At 38.6% G+C, this 18,569-nt stretch overlaps 2 protein-coding genes across 6 annotated transcripts in view; both read right to left on the bottom strand.

Moving 5' to 3' along the window:
• The window catches only part of ZBED1 (zinc finger BED-type containing 1), a 219,687-nt gene that overhangs the window by 197,743 nt on the left and 3,375 nt on the right, over positions 1-18,569 (bottom strand). For 2 of the 3 annotated variants that reach the window (XR_010597662.1, XR_010597663.1), the window contains exon 2: positions 13,075-15,249. Coding sequence is in view for 1 of the 3 variants with exons in the window: in XM_065580760.1 (XP_065436832.1) it covers positions 13,111-15,198 (2,088 nt within the window). In the remaining 2 variants the exon portion in view is untranslated. Of the gene's footprint in view, positions 1-1,265; positions 15,250-18,569 lie in introns of those variants that run through there. The other variant, XM_065580760.1, reaches the window with a different exon arrangement.
• The window catches only part of DHRSX (dehydrogenase/reductase X-linked), a 219,683-nt gene that overhangs the window by 197,743 nt on the left and 3,371 nt on the right, over positions 1-18,569 (bottom strand). The gene's annotated exons all lie outside the window — the stretch shown is intronic.

Here is an 18,569-nt window from a genome sequence, read left to right as displayed (position 1 = left end):
TTTACTCAATAGTTAATATTTTTTGTCAACTTGCATTTAAAAAAAAAGTCTTGTTTAAAATGTCAGCAAACTTTGGCAGAGTTTCCGGCATATTTCCAGAGGGGTTAATTACAGGGGGAGAGCCTAGGGGAGTTGGTTTGGTTTTTTTGTTCTTTTTTAAAACTTTCTTTCAGCTTTTTACCACTTCTGAGGGCAGGATGCCTGATCTGATTCACCAAAGGAACTCCTCCTATGTTCTTATGCTAGCTCAGATACACAATTTTTTTCCTCTCAGCAGACACCTAAAAACGTACTAGCAGAATTGTCAACACTACATTCATTAGTTGTGCCTGGTAATAAATATCAGCCCTAACTCATACACATTTAATCAGCAAGTGTAAAAATCTTTAGATAAATATATACAGTAAATTTGAATTTCTGACTTGTAGACCATGAAAAACTGACTTATTTCCCCAGTAGCTCAGGTATTTCCATATTGTTTCAATAGCAAATATGTTAACAAGAGAATCAGCTTTTTCAGGGAAAGAGGGATGGAAAATTGCAGAACTCAAATAAAAAAAATCTAGAAATAGCATACTAACTTCATCTGTACTCATTTGCGCCAGAATTTTTACCCACCAGTGATTTTTCTTCACTCTGGCATTCATGACTAATGTACTGTAGTCAGAAAACAATACCATACACAAACTTGTCAATGAAGCGTGTTCTGTCTACTTCCTTACTATACATGTGCACAGTAACACAGGTACATACACAAGATTCAAAAAGGCCCCTTTGAAAGCAGTAGAGGAAATACAATACTCAATAATGGAAAGAATCAGTACACAGTCCTGTGCATGTGCCCTGATAACACTTTTCAATAGCACCCAAAATGTCTAATGATTTCTGCTATTGTACAGGTGAAGTATGCAAGTTATCGCATCGGAAAGTTGGTTAGACTGAGAGGCTATCACGATTAGTTGGTCATGAGAGGCAGCTGTAGTCTAGTGACATTTTGTCTTTGTGATGGTTCTATTTCTGGCTCTGCCATGGACCTGCTATGTGACTTTGGATACATCACTTCACCTCTCTGTGCCTCTGTTTCCCCTCACTTCTCTGCATCTCTTTCCCCTTTCACCCTCTGTCTGTCTTGTCTATTTAAAGTGCAAGCTCTTCATGGACTCTCTCTTACTGTGTGGCCGTACAGTGCCTATTGCAGTGGTGCTCTGATCTGACCTGGGGCTTATCGGTGCTAATATCACTAAAATAATAATTGAGCCCAGTTGTTTGGGGTTTTTTTTTTATTGTAAATACATTTTCACTTAGCAAATAATACTGATTAACAGGCTTATTCAGGTCAGTTTTCTTAAGGCAGAAATATTAGTGCTTATGCAATGTTGTATAGAAACATTTTTGTAAATAATATGCAAACAAATCTAGATATCAAATGAATTAGAGCTTTAAGGGTTTTTTTCCACAGTGGCTGGTTTTAATCTTACTTCAGTGACACAGCCATCTTCCCTATTCATAAATTAATTGTCATGAAGAAAACGGTTACCTGCGTTTCTAAGGTGAAAAGTACACAAGCTTTTAAACACAGGGCCTGATTCACCACTAACATTGATACCCTTGGTAGTCATTTACACTTGTGCAACATGCCTGTATAAAAGATAGCACTCTGATTTGGCAGTATTTGATTAAAACCTGTAACCATCTACCCGAGGTGCAAGGTAGAGAAGAATGTCTAATATTTAACATGCACTAAAAGTATGCAGATACTAGAATTGTTTTGTTTTGTAGTTAATCTGTTTCTCTTCTGATAGGCAAAATTGGTGTAATTAGGAAACACCAACTCAGATACTACCTGAAACAAGCAGATCTGGAAGGAAACTGTGATTTCAAGTTAATGACAACCTCACAATCCTACAGCCCTTATGCACAGAACTTTTGTTTACATTAGTAGGAGTTATGCACATATCCTTTAGATTGGGCTTTTTACAAACAGTGATTTAGGCTCTTGAGACTCCCCAGGTTCGCCATCAATAGTGAGTTAGCGGGCTAGCTAGGATTTTCAATGTTTGCTAGACCAGAGAACCAGTGTAAGAATCCATCATTCAGAAACATGCTTTTCCTTCAAAAGCTCCCTGGAAGGCTTGTTTCCATAAACCAAAGAACAGATTACAAATGGAATATACTCATCTGTTACATTTTTCACCAATGGTATTTTGTTATTTAAAAATAAACTATACTTCTGTTCCAAAGAAGCTAAAATATAACTCGTAACCATCAGCATGAATAAAATTAGGAATATATATACAATCATTTGTTTGGCACCATTTGAAATTCCAGACCATCAGAGACTGAGGAAAACAGATAATTTAATATTTACATGTAGTTCCAGAGTGCTGGTCCCAAGAAAAAGAGCAGCAAGACTTTAGAGATAGGCAAAGTCATTTAAAATCATCTGATGCAGCATATGACTGACATGAAAATCAGTGACAATAGCCATGGCTCACACATTTTTCTACCACACAAGCTTCCAGTGTCATTACACAGCTTTGGTAAGCCAACCAATCAGCAACTGTATAAAATGAATCTCACTGCCCTGACACATGACAGATGCTGAAAAATAGTGCACCCCATAAATAATGTTTTGATCTATAAAGTGTCAAGTATGCATATTGTATGGCTAGGTCATAATTACTGTATTTAGAAACATCCCAGTTATCCAATAATAAAAACATTATATCAGACTGTTTTATGGGCACAGTGTGTGTAACATTAAAGCCATCACTATCAGGCACTGAGATTGTGGTCTTCCATCAGAAACATAAATGTGTTCTGAACAGGAACATTCCTACTTTAAGGTGACAATCAGTGTATTTGCAGAGGGGGAAAATGAGATAACCCAGTCTGCATTCTGCAGCAAGAACATGGCAAAAGAAGGGATCAAGTAGACAACATATTGTGGTAACGACTGAATGAAAGTGTGTTTTAGAAGTACTAACCACTTCCTGCAAGCCCAATCTATTTAAGCGTGCAAATATAAAAGCACGTATTAATGCCCTATCAGCATGCAGCATGACACTTACATGTTGATCGAAATTATTTTTATAAAAAACTCTACAGAACTCAGGAAAAAAGCTGATGGGGTTCCCATCCCAAGACAATCTTAAAAACAATCACTGTTTAAACAGTAGTTTTGATTTAATTCCTCACTCATAACACTTTATATTATGAAAACTGAAGAAACTTTTTAAAATCTAATTTTACTTTCAATATTTTTGCTGGTTTTTACATTTCACTCAGCTTACACAGAGAAACTGGACTTTTTAATTTCACATTTTGTTCTAATTAACAACACCCTATTTGTAATTATTTCTACATTAGGTTTGTAACATCGTATGTTTACTGAATTTAAGTATTGGGCCTAAACTCCTTTACAAGAATTCTTAGTAGCCTATTTAAATCACCCACAAAACAGAATTATCCATTGTTTAGAAATTCTTATTTATGCTTTTTAAAAATAAAATAAAATACATATAACTTTTTAAATTTAAGGTGCAGATGCATTGTGAATACAAAAAAAATTGAGCTTGCAAATGGGCCATTTGGCCCATCTCGCTTAAGATACGGAATAGAGTTGTCTGTGGAGTGAGTGTTTCTGACATCTTATCCTTGTAAAAGTGTTATATTGTTATAAACACTACCATTGACTCTCAAAAATATAGCAAGAAAAAAGAAAAAATACTGTCAATCCTATTTTCCACCAATCAGGATATATTCACAAATAGAATTCAAACAAAAAGCCAATAATAATATTTTTTAGAATAAAAACAAGCAAGATGTGGTATTTTTTTAATGAATTGCACCAACCCATCAAATAAAATGACAAAATGAATTTTTGGTTCAAGACAGTAAATATTTTGACCAATTACATAATATGAAATTATGAACTTAGTAAAGCTGCTTAATTATAGGGGACACTTTTTTAAAACACATTTTGCAGTCTAGGGAATTACTGTTACACATACACAACTAAGATAACATTCTTCTGAGTGTGCTAAATTAACTGCGGAAATTAAGGAGCTGTAACATATCTAATCATTTTTGTAATTTACAACAGTTATGGATTTTGTATTTACTTTCCACTTCGGAATGTTAGTACATACGTTTACCAAGTTTATTTCATGTTTAATTAAAAGCACCTATCCCCAGCTCCAGGGATGACTAAAAATTAAAAAAAGGTTAGCCTAACCTGGTTCCAAAAACCCTTTGTGTATTAAAATCCATGGTAGTGCTATAAGCAAAATGCTTCCAATATCATGCATCAAAATAGTAAATGTCATGGCACAGAGCAGAGTGGAAGTTACGGTACCCACTTAGCGTCTACACTTCAAGTGCCACAGAAAGCTGCCTGTCATGTGAAATCGAAAATATAAAAGCAATTATGCAAGCACCAACTAAGTTTCTGGATGCGAGACTTCAGCAAGAGGGCAGGTTAAGGAGTACTTGTAAAAATTATTTTAACATAAAACGATTGTATGAAGAAAGATCAACTTGCCTACCACATGGTAAAGTTTACGAATTTATTTACTGTTGTCTTGTTTCCTACTATCAGTATCGAGCCTGATTCTCCACGGCCTTGTCCCTTGTGTAGTAATTTGGGCCCAGGACAGGGAAGCACTAGAGCATGTGCTTATTAACTCATTGGGTGAGATTCTGTGATGTGCCTTTAAGAGGTACAGCACAGAATTCATAGCCCAATTGGAGTAGACATGAGGGAAGATGTATTATGGTGGCTTTAAGCCACCACTGCACTCTGCTACAGTGGCTGGAGAGGCCCACCATGTAATAAAGCACTTGTTTATAAGATGGGGTATTACATTCCATGGAAGTGTGATTTTTGAAGTGCATAACACATTGCACATTAACTGGTCTGTGTAGACCCTATGTTCTTTAGTGTGCTTTTACATAGTACTCCTTCAAAGAGCACTAGTTTAAGTGCACCAACAGGACCAATCAATGTCAACACATTAGTGTACTTTAGAAATCACACTCCAGTAATGCGTACTACCTCATCATGTAGACAAGCCCTTAGACTGCTCTGAGCTACAAAATAAAAACAGGACATGCAGGATGATCCTGAGCCCATAAAACTGGACAGCTGGCAGCAGGGTCAGCTCTCTGTATTTTGCTGCCCCAAGCACAGCAGTCAGGCAGCCTTCGGTGGCGCGCCTGCGGGCAGTCCTCGGTCACGCGGATTCGGCGGCATGCCTGTGGGAGGTCCGCTGGTCCCGCACCTTTGGCGTACCTGCCGCCGAATTGCCGCCGAAGCCACGGGACCAGCGGACCTCCCGCAGGCATGCCGTCGAAGGCAGCCTGACTGCCGCCCTCACGGCAACCGGCAGGCCACCCCCCACAGCTTGCCACCCCAGGCACGCGCTTGGTGCGCTGGTGCCTGGAGTCGCTCCTGGCTGGCAGCGTGTACTGATCACCCTTACAGATTCCCCAGAAGAAGCTATGTCAAAAAAGGGACGATCCTGGGAAAACCTGGACAGGTGGCAACCTTACTTTAGATAGCACAGGGGGCTTAAATTACAACAGTGTCCCAGTGGGCTACAGCTCTAACTGGAATCTCCGTATTACTGCATGGTGCAGCCCTGCCCAGGCACACACCCACATCCTGCCCCAATGCCAAGGCTTTCGAGGGGGTACTTGTAACAGTCTTATATCTGTTTCCCACAGTTTTTGTGTCAGGGTAATCATGCACAGGCCAGATACAGGGCTTTTGGGGCCCCTTTACACCGCTATTTTACCTGGCTTAAAGGAGGGATGAGAATCTCACCCCTTAACTTGAAGCACATGCTTACATCCCATTGAAATGAATATGCTTAAGCACCATTCCCCAGACTAAGAATATGTTCTTGAATCAGGGCCTTGCACTTGAGCAAAGTGGGTGTAAAATTGTTACCTAATCAGAACAGTGCTGTTTTGCATCTACTTTGCACAGGTGTAAATAACTACACAAGCTGCAAAGCAGTGCAGATTTGGACTATTAACCTCAATGGAAATAAAAGAGGATTGGAAGAGCAATGGGAAATAACATACCCAAGGATCTTTGCTAGCCCTCTCAAAGAGACAAAGAAAATAGGCCAGATTATCGCATCGAAATGCTACAGAAAGCAGTGTCCTCATTTCTGAACACTGACCTTTACATATGACAGGGAGATAAGATATTACATCCTAAAAGGAAACACAAGAACGAGAAGCAGGAATACTGTGCTCAAACTCGTCACTTTGACATTTCAGTCTCTGAATGAACCGTGCTTGAAAAAAATCTTTAGTTTCCTTTCTAGTTATGACAACTCATATTTCACCCATAGTGATTTTTAAAACATGTATTTAAACCTCCAAGATCAATGGAAATATTTCCATATTTTTGTAATTACAGTGGACATTTTGCTTTAAAATTCCCTGTTGTGTTAGTAATCCAATCACATGAGCACTGAGAGCCTGAAAACGACAAGACCTAAATCAAAAGCAGTTTATTTAGTTGATTTTTATTGTCCATGCTGAAGCAAATGCTTACTTACGTCAACTAACCACAACATAGTGAATGTATAAATACTGAAAGAATTTTAAAAATAATCTAAGTAGCTATTAGTATTTCAGGTAAAGAACTGTGTTTTCAATATAAAATATTTAAGATGACATTGTACCTTTAAAATAATTTAAAATATGCACTAGTAATATTATTTATATTAGAGGAGGAACTATTTTATAATTTCCCCCATTTCCATCACATAAAGTAAATTTTAACCTTAGCAGAAAAGCAGTTATCCAGAGGAAGTATGATGAGACACCAAACTATATCTTAGTTGACCAAAAAGAAAAAAAAACCCATCCCAGGAAAGAGAGCCAGATGCACTGAGCCTTCTCAATGTAACAAAAAAAACCATGCTTGGTCTATATATATATATATATATATATATATAGCCTTGTAGTTACTTGACAAGCCAGATCACAAGATCTTCAGAAAGGAATGATCCTCTGAAAAGAAAATATTAAATGGAAAGAATAGCAGGAAGGGAGTAAAATATGTGGAGCTTGCATAAGGATATTATTCTCTTTCCAGTACACATATAACTTAACATGTACAGGTATACCTTAACACGTGTTACACCTATTTAAAAAGTGTCACAATGCACTGTACTTTAAATCATTCTCTAAAGAGATGAGAAAACTTATGAACTCTAATCTAGAACTGAAGTCTTCTAAATCTCTATGATTCAGTCATTAAAATTATTCAAACACCCTGTTACCATTATCCTCCTAGCATAAGAAGTTATGTCAAACTAGATCTAAAACATAGGTCTGCAAAAGAAGTATTTTACAAAACAAATATCAATACAAGTTTTTCCACCTTTGTTCCACTTGTACAGCACCTCGCACAATAGGGTCCAGGTCCATGACAGGGGTTCCCTAGATGCTACAGGAATACACACAAATAATAATATGATGCCAAATGACGTAAACTTTACTCTGCAAATCTCATAGCTCCAGTCATTATATTAATGAACACAAGATGGTTGAAGGAGACACCAGCAAGTCAAAGGTTATGTCTGCACTACAGCCTATGTCAGTATAACATATGTCACTCAGGGGTGTGAATAAACCATCCACTGAGCAACATAAGTTACAGCAATATAAGCGTTTGTGTGCACAGCACTATGTTAGTAGGAGAGCTTCTCCCACCGACGTAGGTTCTGCAGTTGGCGGAGGTGATTTTATTATGCCAACAGGAGCGAGCGCCTTCACCAGATACGCTGCAGCTACCTTTTTTTTCAAACGTAAAACATGTAAAAGCTAAATAGAAAAACTACAGTGGATGCCTTTACAAAGATCCACTATCTTGAAAGAGTATTTAAATTCTAAGCTTTCCGGGGCAGGGAAAGTCTCTTACTTTGTTTTTGGAGGGGCCCTAATTTTAGTTGAGCCCTCTAGGCCCTATCGTAATACAAAATAATAATACCAGTTCCAGAGGTGTTCCATACTTTCAAAATGAGGAATTCTATTATATCTTATATATAGTATTTTTTTTCTAATCTGTAAGTGGGACTTTTAAAACTAGGAAACAAATATATTCTGCTAAAAATGTAAACCTTTTCAGCTTGTGTGTTCTTCATAGTTCCCTTTACCCTTCTAGGTCATAACACGTGTTTAAAAATGGGTTGTCCCCAAAAGAACTTAAATTATCAGTTGCCTTCTTAATCCTGATCCCTACCATGAAGTCTTAATGTTGAGTTTAGGATATTTAGATGTGCAATTTCAAGGTAATTTGTCTTCTTTTATCATAAATTTAATTTTTAGGGAAGTTAAAAATAAAATCATTTTCCAGACAAGAAGCAAAATCCAAAGTTGCATCCCGGCTCGTCACCCTCCCCCATCACCATTTCTTCATGTGTCACAAAATATAAACAATTCCAGATTGTACGTTCATATAGAATTTAAGAGACATACGTTCAAAGTCTAGGGCTATAGCACAATTCAGTAACAAACTCTAGTCCCACCCTGATAATAATGAACCATGTTTATTCATGTTGTGGCAGCATGCTGGACAGTGTTGCAACTTGGCTCACCCACATGGCAGTACTGTTGCCTGAAAACTGCATGTAATTCTTATCAAGAGACATTGTCTAAGCTTCTCAGTAAGAGAGGTATTATTGATCTCAACATATTTGTATCCAGAAAGATTTGTATAGTATACTTCAGTAAGTTACAGAGGGGTTATACATAGTTTGAAAAACTTGAAATATAACCTCGCCTTGGTGCTGGAGAGTTCAATGTCATAAAGTGCTGAAGATATGAACACACATCAGACAAATAAATTAGTAGCTAATTTATTTCTCTGGTTTATTTAACAATATTCCAAGCTTAGCACATTAAATAAAAACTCACAGACAATGGGTAGGACTAACAATGGCTTTGTCTTAGAACAAAGAAACATGTCAACTGAACCAATTACCATTTTATTTTGGATACCAAAAATTAAAAGGCCTGAAGGAGCAGAACAGTGCATTGCACTGGTATTGGTGAAACCGATTTGGGGAGAAAACAGGCTGCACTGCATGATAATTTTAGCCTTCAGACAGTCCACATGGAAATAGGGATTGGGAGAATACCAAAACACATTAGCTGAATTCAGACCGGGGGGGAGAGGGGCTAAGGGGCTGATTTTCTTTTACATTGGTGTAACTCCACTGATTTCAGTTAAGCTACTCCTAATTACAGTAGTGTAAGAGGAGATTTAAACCTCTGGTTTCTTAGTTTTTAATGAAAGAAGTGCCGGGTCTCAAGCAATTTTTTTTTACTTTCATACCTGATGTGGCAAGCCCAGAGGTGCTGGGGCTCAACCCTGGCACACATTAAGCACTATGTTAACAGCTTCAGCTCCTTTAGGGACAAATTCAGTAGGTGACAAATTGTGGTAAAAGTTACTCTTAAAATTGATGTGGTAGTGTAAGTTACATCAGCTTGGCAATCAATGTGCAAAACAAGTGTAACTTATACACTGAGCAGGTGTAAAAGGAAAATCAGCTAAGAGGCCTGCTTTAACTTCCTCCCTTCAGTTAATCAATTATTCTGCTCTGCTTCCTACACATGTAAGCTACACTTGTTTTGCACATTCTCTGGGCCCAATCTCCTACAGCCTTGCACGTTCCGTAGTCATGTACATTTGTGCAAAGTGGATGTACAATGATACCATATCAGATTGGTGTATTTTACACACACTTTCTGGAAGTATAACTAATTACACAAGATGCAGGGTAGTGAAGAATTGAGCCATCTGAATGCTAGGTCTGTACAAGTTAGACCACCATTTACAGTCATTTTTCATTAACTAAAACCTGCCAGATAATTTACACCATTTGAGTTGTTTCATGATTCTAATCCCCCTCCCCACCTACTGCCATATGATCATACTGTGCATCGGTTGGTGAGAACTATAAAAACAAAATGTAAACACATACAGCTTGATAGTACACGTGAAACAGCATATTAAATATCACTGTAAATCTTACTTCTGTATTACTTTTGACCAGCCCCTTTATAAAACCATGCATCTATGATTATGAATTCCAAATAGTCATCCCATAATAATACACTCAGCAGTCTCTGGTGGACATCTCTCCAAAATCAGTGTTGCATAAGACAATCACAGACACACACATATACATGTTCTGTGTTAGCATTTTATACTGCTGTCCATCATCCCAGTATCTGAGTGCTATTATGTACACATGCATTTTATAGCATAGTCTGTGAGACTAATACAACAGAGTGAATGTCTCTGATCTCTGCAACAACTGAATGATTTCCAAGATGACATGATACACAGACTTTCAGGGGGCATCCCACTTATACCTTCATGCTACATTGTAGACCAGGGATCAGCAACCTTTGGCACGCGGCTCCCCAGGGTAAGCACCCTGGTGGGCCAGGCGGGTTTGTTTACCTGCCACATCCGCAGGTTTGGCCCATCGCGGCTCCCATGGGCTGCGGTTCTCCGCTCCAGGCCAATGGCAGCTGCGGGAAGTGGCGCGGGCCGAGGGATGTGCTGGCCTCCGCTTCCCGCCACCCCCACTGGCCTAGAGTGGCGAACCGTGGCCAGTGGGAGCCGCGATCGGCCAAACCTGCAGACGCAGCAGGTAAACAAACCGGCCCGGCCCACCAGGGTGCTTACCCTGGCGAGCCGCGTGCCAAAGGTTGCCGATCCCTGTTGTAGACTAATGAGAATTTGTATTCTAGTCGGTAAGAGCGATATTCCCAGAATGTTTCCAACTGGGAAATGAAAAAAAGAAAAAAAAACTTTGCCTATAATATGGTAATTCCAAAAATCCCCCCGTGCATAAGCAAAATATGCTGGCTGCCTCCCCACTCTCAGCCAAAAAGTGGACTATAGACTTGTTTTAGACATGTAGCTCTTCCTAAGAGATGCATTTTATTCTTTTATTTTGCTAAGTACTCAAAAAGACTTAAAATATTTAGGCATAGAGACACAGGGGGAGCTACTGCAGTACACATAACGATTAATCAGAACTAGTATTGAGGTGGGCCAGACCAAAGCCCTCTACAAACTGACTCGAAAGGGAAGAAGGGGAAAAGTAAGTTTGTAAGTGCTGACGTAACAGGAAACATTATCAAAGTCTAACAACTTGTGTGAGGGTTTTTTTCCCTGCTTAAATACATTTACACAAAATTAAAGCTTACTTTTTTGAAAGGCTTTTTCTACCAAAGATCTTTCTAACTCCCTGGTCAAAGTCCCAATTTAAATTAAAACAATTTGTATAAAAACAAATGTGGTCCTTGCCATTTTCCAATCTCCCTACTTCCCCCATCCTTCAGGGGCCTGATTCTTTGCTGCTTTGCACCTTGTGTAGCCACCACTTAGACTAAGGGTTCTCAAACTGGGGATCATGACCCCTCAGGGGGTCGCGAGTTTATTTCCTGGGGGGTCGTGAGCTGTCAACCTCCACTCCAAACCTTGCTTTGGCTTCAGCATTTATAATGGCATTAAATATATTTAAACGTGTTTTTAATTTATAAGGAGGGTCGCACTCAGAGGCTTGCTGTGTGAAAGGGGTCCCCAGTACAAAAGTTTGAGAACCACTGACTTAGACTCACACAAAGTAAATGTAAAATGCCACAATTCTGATGTGGTTGTGATTTCCACCTACTTAGTATAAATGTAAGGGGTGACATCAGGGCTTGTCTACAGTAGAAAGTTTTACCACTTTAACTATACTAGTATGACTGAGGGCTGGTCCACACTAACCCCCCAGTTCGAACTAAGATACGCAACTTCAGCTACGTGAATAACGTAGCTGAAGTCGAAGTATCTTAGTTCGAACTACAAGGTACTTACCGCGGGTCCACACGTGGCAGGCAGGCTCCCCTGTCGATTCCGCGTACTCCTCTCGTGGAGCAGGAGTACCGGTGTCGACGGCGAGCACTTCCGGGATCGATTTATCGCGTCTAGACAAGACGCGATAAATTGATCCCAGAAGATCGATTGCTTACCGCCGAACCCGGAGGTAAGTATAGACGTACCCTGAGTGACAAAATGTCCCCCAGTGTGGATGCAATTATACTGGCATAAAAGTGCTTATACCAATATAGTTTATTGTGGTTTGGGAAGCAAAAAAGCTATATCAATATAACTGCATCCACACTGGGGCCTATACCTGTATGTCAATACAAAAAAATCACCCCCCTAATTGATGTAGTTATACCAGTAGAACTTGTAGTGTAGACGAGGCCAAAAGTATGAGGTAGTGAAAAAAATGAGGCTCAAATGTATTTATTGTCTAGTTTCTTCCTAATATTTTTGTAAGAGTCTCTGAAGATCTGACTTATGGATTTTAAAATCAGCTTTAAATTTAAGAAATTAAACTTTGAAATCCTAACCCATGTTGGCTTCAGAAGTGGATTTGTACATCTTTAAAACTTCTCTGTTTAGGGTCCAAATTCAAAAAAACATTCCTATTGCAGAAAGCACTTAAGCACATTTAAGTCCCAGGCTACATCCTCACTGGGGGGGAAGGGGGGGTCGATTTAAGATGCGCAAATTCAACGTATCGGAGCCGACTTACCCCGCTGTGAGGTCGGCGGCAAATCAACCTCCGCGGCTCCCCCGTTGATGGCGCTTACTCCTACCTCCTCTGGTGGAGTAGAAGTGTCGATTCGGGGATCGATTGTCGCGTCCCGATGAGACGTGATAATTCGATCCCCAAGAGATCCATTTCTACCCGCCGATTCAGGCGGGTAGTGTAGACCTGCCCCCACTGAAGTACATGGGAATTAAACACATGCATAAGTGCTTTCCTGAAATTGGGGCCAGAGTCAGGAGTCATGGTCTTTGCAGAATTACTTCCTTGTTCATTTCAGTGCTGTATAATCACAAGTTATTCATGTTTTAAGATAGTGGGAAAGACATACAATAGAAGCTTAAACCAAGTCTGTTACACTTGTTCAATATTTACAGTATTCATAGCATCAAACAGAATAATTTTGGTAACTTAAGACAAATACCTTTTCTTTGTTATTTAATGTACCATAGTATTCCTGTTAAATGAACCCACTGTCTCGGATATTAAAGAAATTGCTGTTTACATTTACTGTGTCATTTAAATTAAAAATCTGTTCCTGTTCCAAGCCCCACTCGCCTTCATCCTCATCTTCAGGTTCTGCTTCAGACACATTGCGAGTGTTTTCATACAAAAAGATCTGCTCATCAACATGAGCTGGGGCTAACCGGTTTCTCTTAGCACTTACAACATTAGCAGAGGAACCAAAAAGGCGTTCAGGGAAGACTCTTGTGGCAAGAATACACCAATATTTCTGAAGTACCTTTGGTAAAACAGGAAATAATGCTAGTCTGTCAGACCACCACTTAAGTGGGTCTTCATTTAGACCAAGAACCTTTTGTGACTTAAAATTGCTCAATTCCTCAACAATCTGAGCATGCCATTCCTCTTGGTCTTCCACCCCTCCTGTCTGGCAAAAGATTTCCGCAAGCATGTTATTGATTGCGCTGGTAGGGGGAGGGGTAGAGGAGATGATTATTTTTTTCACAGGTGGCTCTTCTGACACCGTAAAGAACTTTTCTTCAGGCCTGAAAGTGTTTTCTTTTACTTTTTCCAAAAGGCTTTTTGCTTCCTCCACCACTCTGTTTTCTACCTGTTGCCGTTCAAATGCTGAAAGGAAAGGTAGTTTTTTGTACCTAGGGTCCAGAAAAGTTGCAACATTGAGAAACATGTCTATCTCAGGTGTATGCTGGTATGTTGTTGATAACTCTTTGGCTATCACTTCCTTGGCCATGCTAATTTCTTTCAAATCATTCTCTTTGATGTTCAACGTGGTATTTAGAAGCATGTGGAGGAGGGGTTTCACCATACTTATTGTTGGATATTTTGAAGCAGACATCATCTCAGCAACCTGTTTAAAGGGCTGAAGTAGGTCCACCAGGCCTTCAATTGTATTCCATTCGCTGGCTTCCAGCATCAGATGGTGGTTATTGCTGTCCTCCACAAGAACTGCTGCAATTACAAACTGCTGTTCTTTAAGACGTTGCAACATGGCAAGTGTGCTTCCCCACCAGGAAACACGATCACTTACAAGCATACAGTGCAGAATATTTTGTTGCTTCTGCTTCTCACTTAACATGTACATTGCGACCGTGGACTGCTGAAAATATTCCACCAGTTTTCGGCACCTGGCAAGAAGGCTGCACAGTTTTGGAAGCTGAAAAGCTTGTTGTATTCCTGCATTAAAAGTCTGCCCCAAACAAGGCATTTGTACTGGAATATCTAGGAGAGAGCAAGCTTTCACAATGTCTTTACCATAATCTGTTGTAGCACCAAAGACTTTTGTATTGATCCCCCATTCAATAAAGATTTCATAAAGGACTCGTGTAATAGTTTCTGCAGTATTTTCCTCTGGCACTTCAAACGTTTTTAAACACCGGGAGTTAACAGCCAAACAGTTAGAAGGGCTACTATTCAGAAAATGAACTGCAAGTGTTACATACGATCTATTCTGGTTTTCACTTCTCCACATGTCAGTGGATATGCCACACCATAGAATTTCAGTAAGTTCTTTTAAAACAATTTCTCTAATAGCATTGTATTTTTCAGGAATTGCTTTTGTGCAGAAATATTTCCTGCTAGGAAGTTCATATCTAGGATCAGCTGTTCTCAAAAGTGCCTTGAATGTGGGTTCATCAACAATAGAGGAAGGATACATGCCCTCACAAATTAGGCTAATCACAGCAGAAGTCAATTCTTGATGCTTTTTGTTTTCATAATTGTGGCTGGTCTTCATAATTAAAGTGTCTTGAACAACCTGCTGTGATGATTCGGGCTTCAGTTTTGAAAATGCAGTAGCAAACGCTTCCCTCATTTGCTCAGTGTTACTTTTCACAAATTCGCAGAACTCATCAGGATGATTTTTCTCAAGGTGGTATGAAAGGTTGGACGTGTTTCCTGAATAGGCAATTTGGGCCATGCAGATGCGGCAATAGATTTTCTTCCACTGTAATATGCATCCTTCTGCATTAGTATCAAACCCAAAGTACTTCCATACTTTACTCTTTGCTCTTGGATGAGCCACTAACTTTAGATCTGATGGCGAGCCTTCTAAGCTTTTATTCTCCATTGCTTCTTGGCCACCGTCCCACCTTTTGATCCTTCACTCATTAATGAGTACCTGATAAAGGCAGTAAGATAAAGATACAATGAGAAAGCACACGTCGAGCACACTCAACTATGTGAAATCAGTGCTTCTGTGAATACACCAAGAAACCTACCTTACTAATTACATTTGAAAATTTAAAGATGAAGTTTACAGGAAGTGTGACCTATAGGAAGACCCATTAGAATGTCAAAAATAAAAGTGTTTTAATATGTGAACCGATGCTGTGACTGAACTAGTACAACCAAACAAAACTGAGTTTCTTGAGTAACATGAAAATTCTTGGTAGAGAAAGTGTAACAATCACTGTAGATTTTAAAAAAGTTATTGCCACGTACATTAGACATTTGTTATAGTAGTTCCCTATCCTGAAATTATACTTAAGGTTGAGTCAACATCCCTTTGCACAAGAATTATTGAACTCTGCTGTTTCTGCTATTTCAGCAGAAATTTGTTACACAAGGAACAAATGTTTGTTTGTGCTAGTTGTACATTACAACTATAGAAGTGATCCTGCTCTGCTGAAATCAAAGGACATTTTCCAACTGGATTCAGTTAAAGTAGGATCAGAGCCCTCATGCAGAGCAACAATATACATTTGAGGACTTTCCTGCCTGCTTCTTTGTGGAATTAACGTTCAGAGCTCTTGGCTCCTGGAATATCAGCACCTTATAATTGCAGGAAGAGAGGCAGGCAGGGGAACTTTTATCAATGCATTGAAATATGTCAGTTTGAACATTCTTTTTAGCTGTTCAGAAGAATAAACGTAAGAGTTTTCTACAGAGTGTGCTCCAGAAAATTATACCTACAGATTTGCATGGGGCAAAATATTTTTGCCAGAAAAGTATAAAGCCACCAGTCTCCCTTCAAGCAACTACCTGCCAGAGCTCATTTCTCTGCACCAGGCTAAGACTGCATGTGTAGATGTTGCTTTGTCTACCTCTACCATGGCTGCAATCTAGCCAGACCATTGCCAACAGACCCTCAGAACAACAAACAGCCCCATTCTTGAAATGCCCAGTAAGTGGGTAACAAAGATCAGTAAGGAGAGGGGAAAGGAGCCATCAGGGAACAGTGGTGCAGGCACATACAAAAATTTGAGAGGACCAGAGTTGAGAATACATTCATGATGCATTCTATTGAGAATGGGACGTCAACAAATCAGTAAGTTGGGGGAAGATGACATGTCCCCATCATTCCCTGTCAGTGGCAGCACCATGCCAGGAAACAGAAAAAGAAAGCCCTGGGTGAATAAGACAAGCTAGAAGGCTTTTCATGACATTGGTGCAGACCTGCGGGAATGTTTGTGCGTGTGTAACTTTCCAGTGCAGTTGCTCCTGTGGGTTTACACTATGGAGTAAGGGACTTTTGTTCCTTTTAAGTATTCTAGTTATTTTTTAATATTTTGGGTTTTTTAATAAAATATTAAGACAAGATTATTGAAGGTTAAAGATGAGGAGGAGTTGCAGATTTTTTGGTTTGGTTGATTTCTTTAAATATTTACATCTGAAGATTCTGCATCAGGAGGTAAAACTATTCTGTTTTTAAAAATGTGCTCTGAATACTGGTATGTCCTTTGCTATGACTAATTTCAGTGCTTCAGTCATCAATATGAATTACTGACCCAACATGGTTATACTGTATCATTCCAAAGATCCATATTAACAACTCCATGTTATGCATTCTCATAGTTTGACAGTATAACTTAGAAGGAGAGGTATATACAGTATAATGTTACAGATGATGATTTTAATAGCTTCATATTATGCACTGGCATGATGTACCATATCAGTATTTGCTGTTATTATTGCTTTCAGATACCTCTATTTCAAGCCATGTCACAGGGTTTCTGGGACACACACAGACTCAACAAATTTCATTTTATCCCAGAATATCCCTTACTGTAACACAGAGGTTCCTGGAAGCAAAGAGGAAGTCGAGTAATAAAACAGGTGGTGTGCCTTTAATATTTAAAATTAAGGAGGGAAATTCTACAACATACAGATCCTGTCATAGAACAAGAAAACACAAGTTCATTCACAGTGAATGAGTGTCCCAGGCTCACTCCACCTGATTTTATGACTGTAAGATCTTTTCTATCATTTGTATATAGATTCAGCATTTATCTAGTGGTACACCGTAGCATTGCCACAGTTAAAGATACATCAGCATACCACCACCTTAATTATAACACTGAACCACACATAACTTTGCAATCTAAATTGCTCTTTTTTAAATGTAGCCTTTTTCTGGATATAATTTAATAATATCTTACATGTACAATATATATAGTTCCTTTCATCTTGATGGATCCCAGATATTATTCCTCTTATATATGTAAATCACTTCACCAGCAATGGATCACAAACTGTCTCTGGAGTGAAACAATTTTAACAATTTTAACAACTGGGAAACATAATTAAGACAGGAAGTACAGCATCCTTAATCTATTATAATACTTTCTCCATATGAAATAAAAGATATTATTAATACTTGAATCAAAATTGAGGGGACCCACGCTCTCTATTATTAATAGTTTTGAATGTTTTGAAAATTATAGCGAAAGCCAGAAGAAAATAATTTCATTTAGATTAATTAGAAAGAGAAAATTGGGCACATTTAAAGTCTCTCTCAGGTTAAAAGATGCTTTTAAAAACATGAATGAGTAATATCAGCACTCAGTTCTAAGTCACTTTCTACATCTCTCAAGTACCAAATATAAACATTAACAAGTCTTCTCCACAAGTACAAAACATACACCATCGAGTATGTCTGAAGCCAAATTTCAGTGAAATGATTTATGCAATATAAGATCAAATGCAGCATGAGAAAAAACAAAAATTTTCTGACAACTCTTCAACATGATCACAGAAAATCCTACTCTGTGAAACAATTAGTATCAGAGATAGCATGATTTTAAAAAGATAAAAAAAATGAGATGACTTGCAATGGGCTGCAACCACATTTCCTGTATTAACTTCCTGGTGTCACAATTAGCTAGCTCATCTTTTGTAAATTCACTGATTAGATTTTTGTTTCTAAAACTTGATTTTGAGGCAAGGTCACACCTTACATTAAGATATCAGTACGAGCATTTATTTTAATTATTAAAGTTAAGCAGTGGGAGAAGAATATGCATGCAGTAGTATCTATTTGAATAGATAATTATCTTGGTACACACAGTACTAACAGATATATATTACCATACTGATCTTTAATTATACTATTTTATACAATTAGTATTGAGAAATGTTTAAATAATAATTTATATAATTCCTCTTTCTCCTTTACTTTCCAGCACTGCACTTAATTGTGAAGTCTACATTAAATTCACA

Source organism: Chrysemys picta, chromosome 1 (assembly GCF_011386835.1).
Source record: "Chrysemys picta bellii isolate R12L10 chromosome 1, ASM1138683v2, whole genome shotgun sequence".
NCBI classification, from domain to species: domain Eukaryota; kingdom Metazoa; phylum Chordata; order Testudines; family Emydidae; genus Chrysemys; species Chrysemys picta.
The sequence above is the reverse complement of the archived record's forward strand: the minus strand, read 5'-3'. Positions and strand labels throughout refer to the sequence as shown.